We start from the raw sequence: 18,051 nt of genomic DNA, 5'->3' as shown, positions 1-18,051 counted from the left end.
GAGACCTTTGGTGGGAATTTTCCCTGGGGAAAACGGACAACAGCTGAATAAATGCGACAGGATATGGCCCCGACTTTGCGATTTTTTGGGGACGGTTCCCATTCTGCATCCTAATTTTCACGTGAGGTGAAACCTGAGAAATGCTTTGCCACCTCATCCACCCTGCAGCAGGTTTTCTCTGTCCCAAATCGCTGTCCATTCCCAGGTCCTCAAACGACATGTCAGTTTGGAGGAGATGGGGGACGACCAGAGGGATGCCGATGGAAGCCGCTGTCGACACGGGCATTGCGGGCAAGAGGAGGCAGTGAAGGAGAGGGGAGCAGGGATTTGGGGAGCTGGCAGTGATTCCTTGTCATGCTTGCACACAACAAAAATAAGTAGTGATGGGACACTGCTGTGGTAGGGCAGAGCACTAATGCTAGGTCACCTCTTTGGCCAAAAAAGAATGGGGGAAAAAACCTATATATAAACTAACCAGGATTCCCAATGTCAAGAACATACATAATCACACACTGATAGGCTCAAGAAACTGAATTAAATTAGAAAGAGTGAGCTTATGGATACTGCTGCGGTAGCTGAAGACAATTTTTGAAAGCGCGAGCAACTATTTATGTTTCTCTGGAAAGCAGTGCAGGTCAAGCATCGTAGCGCAGTCTCTCTGCTGGCTTTAACTGCTGTTGGGGAGGTGCGTTACGGCCTCGAGTTGTGCATTTGCAGAGAAAATATCACACCGTCCAGATGCTCAAGTCTGCTCTTTCTCTGCAGAAAACCCGGCACAAGGCTGGAACAGTGTATGAAATACCAGGAAAGAGCTCAGCGTTTTTTTTTCCGAGGCTTGGTAGAAGTTAGCGGTGAGGCATGATCGTTTCAGCCGGGATCAGACTACCCGTTAGCTATCAAAGTCCGAAGTCTAATTAACCCCCCAAATTGACCGACAAAGATCATTCCTCTTTTAGGCTGCCTACCCGGTTGTACGTACGCCGGGCATGCCGTACCTAAGTCGGATGCCGCTTTGTTATAATTAGGGCAGCAAATTTTGTTTTCTGTTTGGTACTCGCTGTTACATATTGCACGTAATGTATGGCACTGTTAAGGGAAAAAAATTGGAGTCAAAGTGCCTGGAAAGTTAGGTCTGCTCTGTAGCACTGTGAGATTGTTGACATCTGCCGAGGTTGGAGAGCTCAGTAAGCAGGAAATGGGGTGTCACTCTGAGTGGTAGTTTACCATTATCCTGGCATCCTAATGAAGTGTCTGCAGTGCACAGAGCTTCTGGATGGCATCTTAACGCACGGCTAAGCAAAAGCACTTCTCTCCTTGTCACTGTCATCCATCTGCCTGCACCCTACTGTAGCCAATGGGATGGAACCATGCTACAATGTGCTATAAGCCATTTAGAGTTGCACATTGCATAATCAGTCCCATCAAATATGTAAAAAATGACTATTATTGGTTATTTCCCTCAAACTCCGGCACCTGGAGTTTGATACATTAAAGTTTAACTTTTCTAAGTGCTATTTTTTCCCATTAATTCCACATACATTTTTGTTAAATGGGACTGAGTTGTGAACTCATTGTCTTGGGTCTTGCTAATGGATCTCAAAAGTTATATGAATATTCATTGCAAACTCCACTTTATATCACACAGGATGAATTTATCAATTGCCCATATAGAGAGGTCTCATGCAATTCTCATTTTCTTTTGCAACATCTATTTCTAAGGCATGAATAAAAAGTAAAATCAATTCAGATCACAAATTGGTTATTTTCCTTATAGCAAACATTAGTTAGTTTGAATGCTTCTTATAGATTTTTTTTAAAAACAAGAAAATATTTTACAATATATCTGCACGAGACGATTGCCATAGTGTACTGCAAGTGATTAAAATTGGGACTTTTATGTCTCATACAGTAACATTAAAATATCCTGACATTAAAAGCGACACGAATAATTTATCTATATATTTACACGTAAAAAATCTGTGTATTTTAGCCAGCGTGACTTCCAGAATATGAAGGCTTACCAAATAAAAGCAGAGTTTTGGGCAGCTGACGTCTCTGAAAAAAAAATCGAGCCAACAGAGCACTCTTTTTTAAGCAAGTTTTCATTCCCCGATAACACCAAAGCTATCGAGGACCGGGGTTAAGCATTGTGTGACAGGGCAAGCTTCTAAAATGGGCAAGAGCAAGATGAATTGGCTAAGTCGGGTGTTTATTTATACAAACAAGAGGGCAGAACATAATTTGGTTGCATCAGGAATTTTTCACAGACATTAAAACTATAGCAAACATAACAGCGGGGATGCTTGCACAGCAGCACAGTGGGGAAGCTCACAGAGCGTCTGCCCACACTACGGCTGGCTGTAGCCAGCGCCATAAGTCTCACAATTTCATTAGCACTCGAAAAGCCACCTAACCCACTCAGTTCCGATTAAAAAAAAAATAAAATAAAATAAAATAAAAAAAAACCAACAAATCAACCAAAAAAAACACGAAATAAACAAACCGAAAAAGCCCCAGACAAGACCTGCCTTCCTCTCGGCAGCTGAATCAGTCGCGAATTGTTGGAAAAAGTCTTGGCAGACAGATTTTGCTGTAGCAACAGTGTGTGACGTTTTAACCACAGCAGAAATCTTATCCAAAAAAAACAAAACAAGGTGAGAAGAGCCGTGTAAGAAAATCAGAGAAAACCACGCTTAAAAAACAACAACAAAACGTGGATTAGGTGGCAGATCAATAGTTTGATATTTTATGCAGAATCGTAAATCACTGCTTTTTTCAGCAGTTCAGCTGTGAGGCTCGAGAGCATAAAAAGGAACCATGGCTCGTGATAAAATTAGGCATTAATGTGAGCCATAAATGCCATTTAACATTAAACACGCACAAGCCACTGCAGCGCCTGGTAAAGGGAAATGGGCGCTATAGTAAAACTATACAAAGTAAGTCCGACATGAATAATGCAGCGGGGCCGAGGAGGGTCACGGGTCAGACTCCAGTACCTTACAAAATAATGAATGCATGTCAGGTTAGAGACATACATCCCTTCCTAGCAAACGTGAGTTATTGGAGATAAACCTTGGACTTCCTGTTCTGAAACAAAGTGGCTTGTTGTAAACATCTATGTCCATTTAAAATTAATGATTAAAAGAAAGATTCGGTGGGATTTGCTTAAGTATTCTTTATGGACGGGAGTGCTAAAGGTTACTTTCTTCATTCATTTTTACCCAGCCACTGTTAATGTTACAGACACATCATGTTTTCTTCTATGCTCAAATGTTTATCCAAAGCTCATTTACGAAAGAGCTTATATAATATTAAGTGGGTTTTTTTTTTCAATGCATTCTTCATTTAAATATAAACAAGAGAGCATCTCCGCAGTTTTGCACTGTTTTAAGGGATCCAGCCCTATTTTTAAAGACAGTAACTCAAATTCTAAATATATGTTTTATGAAAATATTAAATGGAAAACTCACTTCGGGGTACCTTGATCTGCTGAGATTATCACCTACATCTTCAATATTTTGCCAAAAAAAAAAAAAATGCAAAAAGGATTAACAGTCCTCTCATTCTTTATTTGATATATGTGATTGTGATGACTCTTTTCCTTCAGAAATCTTCACAGGGAAAAGAGGGTCTAACTTTCCAAATGGGAATCTTTTCCCCAAATTTTCACAATAAAAAGCTCATAATGAAAAATAATATTATTTAATTTTATCAAAATTGGTCTGCTTCATTTTCTAGACTCAGCTGGAGAATTTAACAGCTGTTCAGAGTGTTTTCCTTTCTTTGCACCCCGCACTGCCAGGCTTCGTAATAGAGCGCAAAGAGGGGGATACCTTCTCCGCAGCTATTTATACAAACCCATGTTTAAGGATTTCCTCCCTCCATTTGAGCACGGTAAAGAGAAAACCTCAAAAAAAAAAAAAATTAAATTAAAAAATCTTCCTACTCTGGAAGCTGAAAGGGGAAATTTCTAGGAAAGTGGAACTCAAGGCTTTACAGAAAGAAAGCAAATACATAGGTATTGCAAATGAAACATAAGATCTTGCATCTGATCTGTTAAATATTCCATCAACAAGGTCAAGAGTAAAGACAAGCCCAGCCACAAAAACTGAAGCGAGAGTAAGCTTTAGTAAAAAAAATGAACAGTTTATCCTCTTCAGATTCTCAAGTGGAAAAACAAATTCTTTTATACTAGAGAAAAATCAAGCGTGTGTATAGCATTTAAAGAAACACCAATATCAACCATTTTAATGAAAGAGTACCCAATATTTTCATGGAACTATAAAAGGGAGCGAGACTAAGTGTTATGGCAAAAAGCCTGGGCTCAGCAGCTTTGTGTGGGAAATGGTGAAATGTGACTGTGATTTATAATGAGAAAAGGTATCTACAACATACAATTTTCTACCTAGCTGCAAATAATAATTCATAGTGATGTCCCTTCCAGATAAAATACCTTTGCAATGTAGGACTCATGTGGTAAAATGATCATGATAAATGTCAGACCAGTGCAGGTAACGGCTTTACAAACCATTAAGATTAGCTGGCTCTTTTTTTTTGATGATAACAGTAACCATGCTGTGACTCTATGTGGTAATAATATCTCAGTACTGATAAATGCCAGAGCCAGGCAGAGGTGTTTATCATCCCCAGTTCAGAAATGCTGACTAAAGTTACCACATGTTGCCTGCTTTTTCTTCTTTTACAATAGGCGAACAATTAACAAATAGACCGATTCACAAAATAATTTTATGCAGAATTTCTGCGGGTTCTGTGCCGTCGTGCCTGCCTAAAGATCTCTTCTCCTACACATCAGTACTGATGACTTTGGTACAGGAAGCCCTAAAATAAAGCTTTCTGCCCTCGCCATCCTCTCAATAAATAAGTTCTTTGTAAATTAATACCGCTCTTTTTAGTTTCTCTCTTTTACAAATACACCTTATAAGGAAGCGCAGCCTCTGTAGTGTAGCTGTTTCTGTAGGGAAGGTAGTTACCAAGCCGGTATCTGTGTTAATCAACACTGAGCAGAGACACTTCTTTCAAGAGAACACGAGAAAGTTTTACTGTACAACATTTCCTGGCAAATATTCCACATCGGACAAACAGTGAGCCTTTCCTTCCACCGAGTCTGTCCCCCTCTCGCTGTCTCAGTTCCACTCAAGTCCATTGAATTCTCAGGAGAAAACAAAATTAAAAAATAAACTAGTCGAGAAGCTTTATTTGAGAAGCTGCAGTACAGCCAGGACAGCCTCAATCTAAGTATAACCTATCTGGTAAGATCATGGCATGTACGCACACCGAGCTGCACAAATAAAAAGCCCACAGAATTTGTACTCCCTTCCTGCAATAACATCACTTCTGCAAACTTCATATCGTTTCCATCTGTAGCTTCAGTCGTATTTCTACTGGACGGACCATCCACGGGGCAAAAAATGAGCAGTGCTAATGGGTTGTGGCAGAAAACATCAAGGGGTGACTGGGTTGCAAGACCGGGGGAGTTTGTGCTGTGCAGAAATTAAGGTTCTGTATAGGTCAAACCAGAAGAAGACTAAAGACTATAATGCACAGAAAGTGTATTCTTCATTTGTGTGTAACTTCATTATCCCTGTTGTCAATTGCGTGACTTCCTATAGGATAAATCCATATGAAAATATGGGGGTTTTTAACTGGAAAACAATACCTATGCATTGACTACTTTCAGGTCTTTTCTTTCATATCCATATAAATGTTAAAATTATAAATGATATAGATATATACATCTATATCTGTGTGTATGAAGTATTAATCTCAACAGGAATTAGGAATACATGCGGAGGAAGGAATATAAGCCTAGTAACTTTAATTTTTAAATTCAGTTCAATCGCAGGAAATTTTTGCTCGAAACTTTTTTTTTTTTTCGGTGAAATCTTTGAATCAAGGCACTAATCGCTGTGTATGCTTACACAGCATCTCCTGCAACTGGGATTCCATCCCGATTGAGATCTCTGGGTGCTAGGGTAATATGAATATTAAAAAGGAACATATACGAAGAATGATAGGTGATAATTAAATCATAGATGATAAGATCAGAAAAGTATTCTCAGGTTATCTAGGGCATGTAACATGCAAGATGTTTTCCCTACGTCAGACCTACTGGCACCTTATCTAATCTGTTCCTAAACGAAAGCGCAGTTGTACATGACTTTGCTTTAGTTGCAACATCTTACACAAATCGATGAAAATATCAGTCAAACCTTTCCCACGAAACTATGACCCATGCATCACCAACAGGAAGGTATATCTTAACAAAAACAATAGCAATGTTCTTATCACTTCAAAAGACAGAAGTCCTTAGTACTGCATTCTTTATTACTAATTCTAAATTTGAAATACAAATCGTTTCCTACAGAAATTACGGTTGTGAGATTTTATAGGTATTAGAAAATAGCCACACTGGAATAGTTTCTCAAAATAATTGATCACCAGAAAGCCCAATTAAGAAGAATAACAAATCATCTTCTTCTATTTTCAAACATGGTGGAGTGTAATGTTAAGGACAGAGATTCAGAAATACAGTTGATTAAATTATGATGAGAAAAAAAAGGACAACAAAGGTTACCTGTGAAGTGCATCCATCACAGTAGCTGCACCATTGGACAAATGTGATTCCAAAGTGGAATTCAACATAAGATGAAGGTCCCTTACTACTTGGAGGTACTTTAACTTATAATGATGGTCTAATAGTCTAATAAAATAAATGAAAAGCATAAGAATATAATTCTGTGAACCACAAAATTCTTCCTTAAGATTAAGAGAGAATTTTTAATCCTTGTAAATTACTCTTGGTCTCTATTTAGGTGACAGAAGGTATGATATATTCTGTTTTTAACCATATATTAATGATGGTTTTTCTTGTTAAGGTACCAAATATAATACAGGGCAAAGTAATGTCCTAATATGCCATATTTTCTCTTTTCTTTCCCCCCCATTAGAAATCCAGGACAACGCCACTCGCATCAAATCCATTAGGACCCTGGTAAAAAAGCTCCCTAGACCAAACTATGACACAATGAAAATCCTCTTTGAACATCTAAAGAAGTAAGTAGAACCATGGTGCTAACAGATCAATAATTTTAAAAGGAAACGGTGTGTGGTGCTCAAATGCTATTGGAAATGTGATCCAAAATACCAAAGATAATTACGTTCTTTGGCAAATCTAAGGATGATTTATGGTATCTATGTATATCCTATTCCTGCTCAAGAAGTCAGTATGCCTATGCAAAAGCATGAACTTTTCCTCTACTAGAAAACAAAACAGTTCTGTTTCCTTCGATACAGTCAGACACATGAAGATTATTATGCTCTAGGAATATCGAATTAGGCAAATACAATATGTTCCGGTATTGCATTTGTCCAGTTTATTTTGACTTTCTCCAACAATAGACCTTTTGATCACCATATTTTCACCATCGAGATCCCTGCCGTTCACACTGCTTTACTGAGGCACATAATGACAGAAACGACCTCACCCAAGAAAATATATTACGAGCTCTAATACCTCACAAGGAAGCTTGTGACATCACGGAACATCTAAGAAACACTGTGGAGAGATTTGGAACTTTTGCTCTCCTAATCTTGCTGAGATGCCACAGAGGTAGAAAAATGACACCGTGAGGCTCCACCTCATCATTCCTCTGTGGTTTCCTCACCCGTAGAGCTCCATTTGAGAAACATGTCAGCCCACAAAGTCAACCCAGGTTCTCATGTCCACCTTGTGTTTCGTGGCATTAACAGTAAAAATGTACATAGACCACAGGCTCACTTGGAAGCCAACCTGAAGCTGTTTGACTTGCAGAATGATCGGGCAGAAGTGGCAGACCTCAAGATAGAGGCCTATGAAGGGCAGGACCCTGTTCCTCCCTTGGTGGCTGTCCTGCTGTTGGGACTAACTGGTGCCATTTTGCACAGTCACATTTCAGCCAAACGACCCTTAAAAGGGAAAGGACTAAGTAGGATGTAGGGCTCCGTGGAAGCCCTGTGCACAGACGAGTAGTTCATCCCAGGAATGAGATAAGGACCCCAGCGAGCAGCAAAGACTCCAAAGAAAAGTTCACTCTGAGCTTATAACGAATTATGCCTTTATACCGATCATTTCTTCTGTAGTCTTCTGGCATATACATATAAGAGATATAGATCCTTTATCTTGTTTTGCAGCTTCCAGTTGAAACTGCAAAATGAAGTTGTGTGAATGTCCCATTGCATTAAGCACGGAAGGATTCAAAACAGCCCATAAAATGACTGAGTTTGGCCTTGCAGAAAAATAGTTTTCTATGTATTCATCTGGTGTACCATGTGCGCACATTCTCTCCTTCAGCGGGTTATCTAGAGAAGGCTGATAATTTATTACTGTCATTGGAAGAATAATAAGGGAAATTAGTTCCTGGGAAGAACCTGAGAGCAAGAAGTGGGTACACGCTGTCAGCACAGATATGCCATATATGAAATTTACTGCACCATATGTGGCATTGATCCTAACCCGAAGAAAGTTTTGTTACCGCGTCTTAGGGGAGAGATATCAGGTATACACAATAAGTCTTTGATCTCATAGCAAAATCACTTGATTGAGACTCGGGAGACGTGGGTTCAGTTCTTGGCTTTGACCGGATGTTCTGGGTGACCTTGGGTAAATCACTTAATCTCTCTGTGCCTTGGTTCCTTGTTTACAAAATGATGATAATACTTCCTTTGTCTGCCTTGGCTTTTTAGAGCATAATCTGTTCGGGACAGCAATTGTTTCCTGCTGCGTATGTGCAGCATAACTGGCAAAACTGGACCAACGCTGGTGTGTTTGGAAAAAGGAAAAAGGAAAAAAAAAAAACCACACAAAAATACAGACAGTAAAATACCAATCCTTTGTAATGCACGTGTAGAGAATACCAGGCTTTACTACAACGCTATGGATGTGGTGGGAAGGTGGATGTGCTATCCAAACAAGCCCATGCTCTTACCCAAGTGTCACTGCAGAAGGCATGGTGAAGCTAGAGGTATACCGACACGATACCAAGGCATAGTGATGGAAGGCAGGAAAATGTGATATTTGAGCCATTTGGGGGGCTGGGCATTATAGGAGCAATCATCTGAGTCCCTCGGAAGGTCAGCCTTCTCTGCCACACAAGCACATCCCCAAGGAAGGACAGGACTCTTCCATTAGCTTTGCTCCATTGATATGGAAGCAGCAGTAGAATAGATATCGAACACACCAAAAAACAGATAAAAACTGGTTTGTTCTCTTGAACTTGTCAATGCGAAAGGCAAGGGCCAGTCAGAACGGCCTCATGGATCTGTAAATGAGAGTAAAGAAACATACATACATGCAACAGAATGACATGATGCTTATATTACATGAATGTAGGCTATGTGCATTTATTTAAATTATCCTAGGAAACGAGATTAGTCTGCAGAGGTTTAAAAGCATAGAATTATATTGCTTGTAGGGAGACTCTGCAGAAGAAGGGTGCCAACATGCACAATGTGCCAACCTCACCACTGACTTGCGCCTTGTACCACCCTCTTCAACCACAGGGTTTGCCCAGTGTAAATCACAGGAAATTCAAAAGTATTTGATTAGTATAAAAAAAAAAAAAAAAGGAAACTGGTTTGGTTTGAGGCATATTACTGCAGTTTCTGTATTTGCTGGTGGAGGTGGCTGTTCTTGCCTGACGTTGAATTGAGCTTCAAGAGTTTTCTGATGGCCACAGTTATGCTGTTTCTGCGGCCCTCCCCTATTTCTCCTACCCCTTTTTTTCCACTCCATCAGACAAATAGGGGAACAGGGCTAAGCAGACCTGGGCCGTGGGACTGTGTAAGCCTGGGACTTCTGTACAGCACATGAGAGCGTATGTCTCGCTGACACTCAGGAGCTCAGCACGAGAACCCAACCTTTGTCCAGAAGGCTACGCTCACCCGAAGTCGCTGATGGCAGTGAGGTCGCACTATGGTTTTATTCTGCAGCAATCCAGTCTGCAGGAGTAGGTCCAGATCAAGCACAGATGAGAACGTGAAATGCACTTCAGAGAGGTCCTCCTTTAGAAACCCAGACAAAGCAGCTGATGAGAGAGTCTGTGAGAAAGGCCTGGCAGCAGGGATTAACACCAGTGCCATATATCTTTCTTAAACCAAACCCTCTGAAGCTGCAAGAAGTCACAGTGCAGCATATGAAGCCCACAGGAGGGGGATTAAAAGCAAAGCTTGGAGTTGCGGTACCTGTTCTTTAAACTTTTTTGTATTTGATGGAAAGAAAAAAAGGAAACAAAACACCAATGTCCCCTATTCAGCTTTGCATGAAATTTATTCTACTACTCCTAAGCAGAAGAGACAAAATATGGGACTGAGAAGACATATCATCACATACCTCTTGCCAGTCTATACCATAAGAAATCGTTTTATTAGGACTTGTGCTGAAAATAATTGAGCATAACTACTATTAGTTCATTCATACTTCTTCCTGAAGATGAGCAAATCAAACAAATATACTCTATATGTGAAAGAAGCAACAAAACCCAACTGGAGTAGGGATTTTCCCAAATAATGGGCTACAGAAAACAACCTCTTCTACTTGAACATGTTTAGACAATATTTGCTTGCTACACATAGCCCATATACTGCTATGCCCCCCGGTTCCACTGGACTCCACTCTGTCCTGTTGGAAGTGAATTTTACTGCCAAACAGAGTGAACTAATTGCAGGTACCAGATAAAACCGATATACCTGTCCGGTTCTATTCAGGCATACACGGGACATCAAATGATGTAGCAACCTTGTATTGGCTCTCTGCGTAAGCGTGAACTGAGAGCAACCGATCCCTGTCTGACAAATCATTATTTGTACCCAGTAATTTATTCACAGAACTATAATTCCAGTGAGGCAGGCGAAGCATTTCGCTCTTTAAGGACCCCACAGCATTTTGTGATCGGTACCTAACCTCCTTTCACAGCAGCGCCTTGCGCTAGATCTTACACACCCATGGGGAAACTGAGGCACAGGAAGTTCAAATGACTTAAAGACGCAGCATAAGGCAGCAATACAATCGAAAAACCCGAAGGGTTGGTTTTGTTTTTTTTTTTTTTCCTTTGCACAGAAGCTTCTCCAGCGACGGCAAAATACTCTTTCCTCCCTAACGCAAAAGGCAGCAGGGGAGAGGAGCACCCTGGCTGGGTCCTCTGCGCCGCTCTCCGAGCTGGCGAGGGCGGACGCAGCTCCGCTCCAGAAGCTGTGTGCCTGCATTATACAGCCCTGTGCCTCAGCTAATAAGCTGTGCTTATTAATGTTAAATTAATGAATCTCAGCCCTGCTCTGCTTATTAGGTTGAGCTCCGTGCCACCGCAAGGCAGCTCTGCGCCTCCCAGACCCGAGCTGTCTCACATCTGACCAGGCTGGAGCGCAGGGCAGCCAAGCTCCAGTCTGTCTTTACCCATCCATGTAGACACCCCTGCGAAGGGATATATTAAAGACAAAAGCCCTCTCCTTGCTCCTCATTTTCCCGCACAAAGGCAGGATAATACGTGTTATTTACAGAAGTATAAGACGGATGTCGAAATAATTAAATGGGAGGACGGGGGCCAGCCTGACGCTACCATCCCTCTCCCTTACGTGGGAAGCGCTGAACCCAGATGCCCAACTGTGGAAGATATTCTTCCAGCAGCAGCATCTGCCTCCTTGGCAGGCACTTCAGGCAAGTTGTCTGGGGAGCTCTGCAGTTGCCTCTTGGTTTATCACGTGGATCTGTTACTGTGCCCTATCTGGCTGCCTTGTCCGGGCAGAAGCCAATTCCTTTTGATTCACCTTTGAATCCAAGAATCGCCATTTATTTTGCTCCATTTTTCCCGTACTGTACATAGCACGGCAAGACATTTTCAGATGCCATCCAGGCTTTCTGCCCTTTCAGAGAGAGAATGATGATTCTCTTTCTGATTGCCTTCCCCCTGCCCAAATTCTTCATCCTTACTAGTAATTGTTTGCATTGATTTCACTGGAAATAAGCTCCTCATCAAGAGTACAACTTTTTATCTAAGACAAACCCACTAATATTAATATATTAACTAACAAAAGTCGTTGGTATTCATGCTCTAGATGTTTTGAAAAATAACCTTCCCCCATGTTCATAGGTCTATGAGCAGAGAAAAGCACCCGACCTTGACAAACAAAACACGCGCACCCCTCAAACCCCACAACACGTGGCAGCTACATTCCGCAAAGCATAAGCTTTTGCAAACTACGTGCGACTAAACAGACCTATTTCTACCTATTAAAGATTTTAAAAAAAGAAAAAAAAGAGCCATACATAGACAGAAGCCCACAGTAGCCCCCACACCAGGACATGCTGAAAATGTGATGACAAGTCCAGCAGCGGTACCCAGAATTCTGAGGGAAAACCAGAAAATAAAGTAAAAGTATGGCATCTAGTAATACAGGGGATGTCTGCAATTTTTTTTTTTTTTTTTTAAGTTGGTGGAGGAAAGATGTAGCAAACAGATGTGATTTTCACTTACTAAACTATGTGTCACATCAGCAGTTTCGGGCAGGCTTACATATTAAATCTAGGCTCAGGAGAACCCTTTTCTCACACAGTAGTAGAACAGATTATATTAAGAACTGTACAAGCTTTTTATTAAGAAAAAGAGGACGAAAAAAAGTAAGACTTATTTAAAAGAAAAAACAATCACCAGAATGAAAGGACTATACAAGAAATCTCTGCTTGGGAAACCTCAGAGAACTTGTGGGAGACCTACAACCCAAAGTGTGGCGTGGGCATTTAAATTTTGCTTCAGGAAAAATGCCCAGATTCATGAATGTGCAGAAGCCCAGAAGCTCTCAACTGAAGGCACAAGAGAGGCTATTTTTTTGAAATTATTTCCTGAATCAAGACCTTCTTTTATAATCCGGCAACTCATGAGCAGCTCTTGCTCTTCAGCCACGGGACAGCAGCAAGGAGAAAAGCTCAGCTTCGCTCCTACAAGCTCAGGGAGCAGCTACTGGAAATGTGAGGAGGAGAAACACCCTCTTGCACCAGGAGAGTGAGTAGGTGACTGGCCAGGGACACGAGAGCCTCAGTCATCCCTGACTAGCATTTTAAGATTTACATGAAATGAATTAATCACTTTCTAGCTTGAGAAGGGCAAATATATATCGAGACGTGCTCTTGCACACGTGCTTTTCTCTGTTTCAGCCACAGAAGAGTTTTAGAAAGGAGCTGGAGCACTGCCAACACTTGTCCCATTTACCACAGCTTCCCGGGGCTCACTATGGGGGAAGAAGACGACTAAAACCCGTTTTCCCTCTGCTAAGTACACATCGGTCTACTAAACTCTCCCCTTGTAAATTGGTGGACACAAGAAAACGTGCGCCAGGCACAAGTGATGCACAGGAGAAGAGTAATGATAGATCTTGGGTTAAAGGCAAAAAAAAAAAAAAAAAAAAAAAAAAGAAACCCCCAGTTTTCCAGAAGCACTTTAATGCATTTTTATTTTATTCATTTTGGGTCGGAGATGACCTGCGACTGAGGTTTTTGCAGTCATGCCTAGTTCTTCTTTTTGCGGAATAAGAGAGTTTGCAAAGTTCACCTCTTCCCCAAAGAATACCTTACAGCTTAGTGTTTTTAACGAGAAGAATGCCGAGTAATTAAAACCACACTTTTACCTGTGTTTCCATACACTTCTTATTTCCACAACCGTATTTAAAAATATAAACCCTGATTTTCATAACAATCAGGCAAATAATTACACTTGGTACTTTTCAGTGCTACCAAGCTTCAAAATGTACTGAACTGGTGTATCAGCAAATAACAGAACGATAAAAATAATTAACATAGTTTTAATTTAAATATTTATGATACGGTTGACTCTGTGGCTGTACGGCACCATTGTGCTAGGTGCAGTACACAAATAGGGAGAGATAGAGCCCCTGTTTCAAAGAGCTCCTATTGTTCATCCCACATTACTCAATATCAAACGATCTCAAAAAAGCTTTTCAAACATTAATTAAATCTCATAACTTCCTTTTCAGGTCAGTAAGTTTTATTATCCCAGTAGCGTAGATGGAGAAAGTGAGGAATGAGGAGGGTAAGGCACTTGCCCACGATGACACAGCGAACACTTCTCACTTCCACTCTCCGCTCACTTCCCAGTCCCCCACCCCGAGAGCCCCCCATGCCTTTGAAGGCTCTCCCAAGTGCATATTGGCGCTGTGGGCGTACGTGTGCATATGGCCAGCACATCTCGGGGAAGGCGGGTGACTGCTAAATACTCTTCGGTTAATCAGGACCATGTGAGAGTCCTGCTTCTGGTTTGCACTCGCATAAGCTTTAGTAAAATATCACTGGCGGAGTTAATTTATGGGATTTTGTAACCTCTTAATATCGCTTGGGGTTAGCGTTCTTTTCAACTCGAATGTTTTCTGTTGGTGAAAATTAAGAATGCTCAATTCATTACAAACGGGCTTTTTTCTCCCTTCTTTTTTTTTTTTTTTTTTTTCCTATTTTGGGAGATTGGGCCCTAACACATTAATGTCCAAGATCAGTTCATCAAAGGGTAAATTGCAATGCTTTTCATTTTTCTGACTACAGATAGCGGATTTTTCTCAGAATGAGGCTGTAAAATAAATAATAGGCTTGAAGTTTCTTAAGATATTCATTGGAACTTAAAAACAAAGCAAAACAGACTTTAATGCCAAAGTGTCAGTGTTCTGTGCAAAATAATTAATATAACACAATAGGATCTATTCTACTATCGATTGAAAGGGAATTTATGCAGGTAATTCATTAAGGCTAGCGGGAGTTTGGCATGTAAATCCCCCAGCACTTTGATGGGAAAACAGACCCTGATGATTTTTTTTTGTTTATAAGCTATAAAGTACATGCTTTTCAGTGGCAAATAGATAAAAATTAAAAGCAAATACGTGAACAACTAGGGCAACTGATACCCCTGCTCTATAAGACTTCAGAAATGACATTAGATCAAATCATTTTTCACACGTTTCGAAAGATGCAACAATCATTTCAATCACCATGTTCAGAGAATCAATACATTTTTTGCTTCCAGAGAATGGTATTTTACATTCCAACATTTGCAGGTTATCACCTTCATACATCTCTTTTTGTGGTCAAGTGCATCATTAGTACTTCTGACAGGGTATTGGCCATTTTCTTATGAAGATCTACAAATTCTTGTAAATAAAAACCAATCCGAAAAAAAAAAAAAAAAAAGAAGAGCAAATCTGCGGACTGGAACGCACCCTACTTGTAATGGGAACAAAAAGCTGGCAATGAAATATAAACCTAAATCACAGCAGAATGACCTACTTTAAGGCATTTGCCAAAGAGACAGTGTTTTAGACAGCTCCTCTGAAGTAGCGTCTTTATGTCTATGCCATCTGCAGATTTATTATTGTGCTTTAGAAAAAAAAAAAAAAAGAAGAGAAAAAAAAAAGGGAAAGAAAAAAAAGGGGGAGAAAGAAAAACCTACAGTATGCCCGAACAAAACTCAGCTTCATCTATAGGAAAGATTCCAGTACTGTGGGCACCACACCCACACCTACTGATGTGGTCCAAGATTTTTCTTTAGAGGCACCTAATTAAGAAACCCTGACTCATTTACATGGATACGTTTGATCTAAATTACACTCCAAACCACACCAAATTAGGAGCATCTGTGAATGCGAAGTGTTTGTTCCCAGCGACTGGTAGAATAGGGCCAGTTCTGGACGGCACATGTTCAAGTGACGAAAAATATTTCAGATGTAACATACTTCTGAGACCCACTTTTCCACTAATAATTCATAATGAGTTAAACCAGTATCTCTGCTTGAACAATTATTTCAGGCTGTTTAAAAAAAAAAAAAAGAAAAAACACGTCATTTTACTTTTAAAAGGAAGAGGGGGGGAAAAAAGGGGTGGTAGACAACCACTTAGTTTGGTTGTTGACCCTGATAAAGGGCCTTAACACAACCATTAGCTGCAGCGCACGTATTGTCATTGCTCCTTGAATATACACTGCTCCTAAGGCCTGGACTACAGCAAAATAACTGCGAATGATAAGTTCTTGTTCACAAAGGCCTTCTGCCTCATGTTTTCTGTCATTAACCCGCTGTGTTGGCTTTCCTAACAAGTCTGAGCGAAGAGCAGAGTCTTGGCCCCATGATGTGGTACCCTACGCACTGGATAACATGAAAAATTCAAGACCACCGGATTTAAGAGCAATATTTCCCTTCTGGGCCGCGTTGCTGGCGCAATCTGACTGTGCTTGTTTGTGTCCTAGAAGGCCACTCCGCACAAAAACGGGTCCTGCGGCAATTAGGGAACTTTTATCCCACTTTCCCACCTCCCGAAAAGAGGGAGAAGGAGGGGCTGCAGAAGACACTAGTTGCTGCTTTGTTGCCTTACAGTCTAAACTGGCAAGCTAAAAAAAAAATAAAAATAAATAAATAGCCTTTATCTTGCTCTAATTTAAGCCACAGGAGCAGCCCGAGCATCGGGGAGTGCAAATCCGAATTCCACGCTGGGTTTGCAATTCCCAGTCTGCTAGCGCAATTTGGCACAACCTTGGGATTTGGCCCATGGTGTTTGGCAGCCACCTTTTATTCTTCCCCTCTTTTATACTTTGTGAATAGTCGAAGTTACATAATGCCAGTGACAATTTGTTTATGGCAAGCATTAGAGTCACTGTTTTATGATCACATTCAAACTTTAAGCCACATTTTGACATCGAAGTATCATCTTGCGCTCTCATATATTATATACAAAGAAGGTTTGTGTTCCAGTAAGGGGGGGGAGGAACTTTATAAATAACGCGACTCCTTTTGTCTGAAGAGATTTTAATACATTTGTCTGATCTACTGTTTTTGCAGTAGCTAGAATATAATTTGAATATATTAATATTTTCAGCAACTGTGCTCAGGGAGCCCAGTTAATAACTTATGCATGGATATATAGATACACTTCAGACAGAGGTAATGTTTTTAGCCCTTATGTTGGTAATACTTAGAAACACACAATGAAAGAGTCTGTTCTTTCCTCCTCTTTGTTGTGGGCATGCATTGTGATGGTATGGAGCCAGTGTTCTTTCTGTTGTCTACACAGCCTGGATTCAATAAGCAGTTATATATGCATATTATGACAATGTGGTCAAGGAAACCAGATTTTTTTACTATACCTTCATGTGCCTGTACAGTATAAAATCTGGTATTTATTTTTCTTGTCCTCATTCAATATGTTAACAAAATCATAATTTGATACAGGTTATGTTCACTTTATAATTAAAATTATAGAGTAAGATGAAAATACAGCAAGATGTTGCTGAATGGAAAATATTTATCTTTTCGTACATTACGCATTATGGTGCAATGTAAAATCATAAATCTGTGGAGCGGCTAACTCCAGCCAAGCGTACAAAAACTTGCCTCCTCCCATGGTCCACAAGATGCAATCACGTCCCTCCTCTGAGCTGAGGGTTTCTACACCCATCTCAGCCCCGCTGTTAGACGGCATTGCCACATCCTCTACAGAGCTTTGCTGTGGTCTTCTGGAAGAAGACCCCTTTCCATGGAGATGAGTCAAGAAAAGGGAATTCAGAAAAGTTCCGTATTTTTTATAGATCCTGCCAATCTGTCTCCTGTAGGTCTCCTGGCACCTTCAGGGACAAAGTGCAAACTTTTCACACCATGTTCTCTGTGTCAGCACTAGACTCAGCCTCACCAAACCACCTCAGCACAGCACTTCATCTGCCTTGACACTGTTCCCACTTCCCAGATCACTGCTGTCCGCATTGCCAAGTCCAGGCCTTCAGCAAACACTATCAGCCATCTTGGAGACCCCGGTAGCGTATAGCATATGGGACAGCCCTATAGCATATGGAAGCTTTCCAGAAAGTAAAGTTTACTGTGAACATCAGTTTGTCCGTATTCAAACTTTCAGTCCAGAGAGGGTTTTCAGTAGGGCTGGGACAGTTGTAGTAGCAGGCAACTTAAGACCACCTCCTAGGATGACCCAGATATGTTTCCATATCTGGATAACTGTCTCATAAA

At 40.7% G+C, this 18,051-nt stretch overlaps 1 protein-coding gene across 1 annotated transcript in view; it reads left to right on the top strand.

Moving 5' to 3' along the window:
- The window catches only part of ARHGAP15 (Rho GTPase activating protein 15), a 319,965-nt gene that overhangs the window by 288,204 nt on the left and 13,710 nt on the right, over positions 1-18,051 (top strand). The window contains exon 12 of the mRNA XM_082483158.1: positions 6,969-7,074. Coding sequence (XP_082339284.1) covers positions 6,969-7,074 — 106 coding nt within the window. The remainder of the gene's footprint in view (positions 1-6,968; positions 7,075-18,051) is intronic.

Source organism: Vanellus vanellus (assembly GCF_965231255.1).
Source record: "Vanellus vanellus genome assembly, chromosome: 5".
Lineage (NCBI taxonomy): Eukaryota > Metazoa > Chordata > Aves > Charadriiformes > Charadriidae > Vanellus > Vanellus vanellus.
The sequence above is the reverse complement of the archived record's forward strand: the minus strand, read 5'-3'. Positions and strand labels throughout refer to the sequence as shown.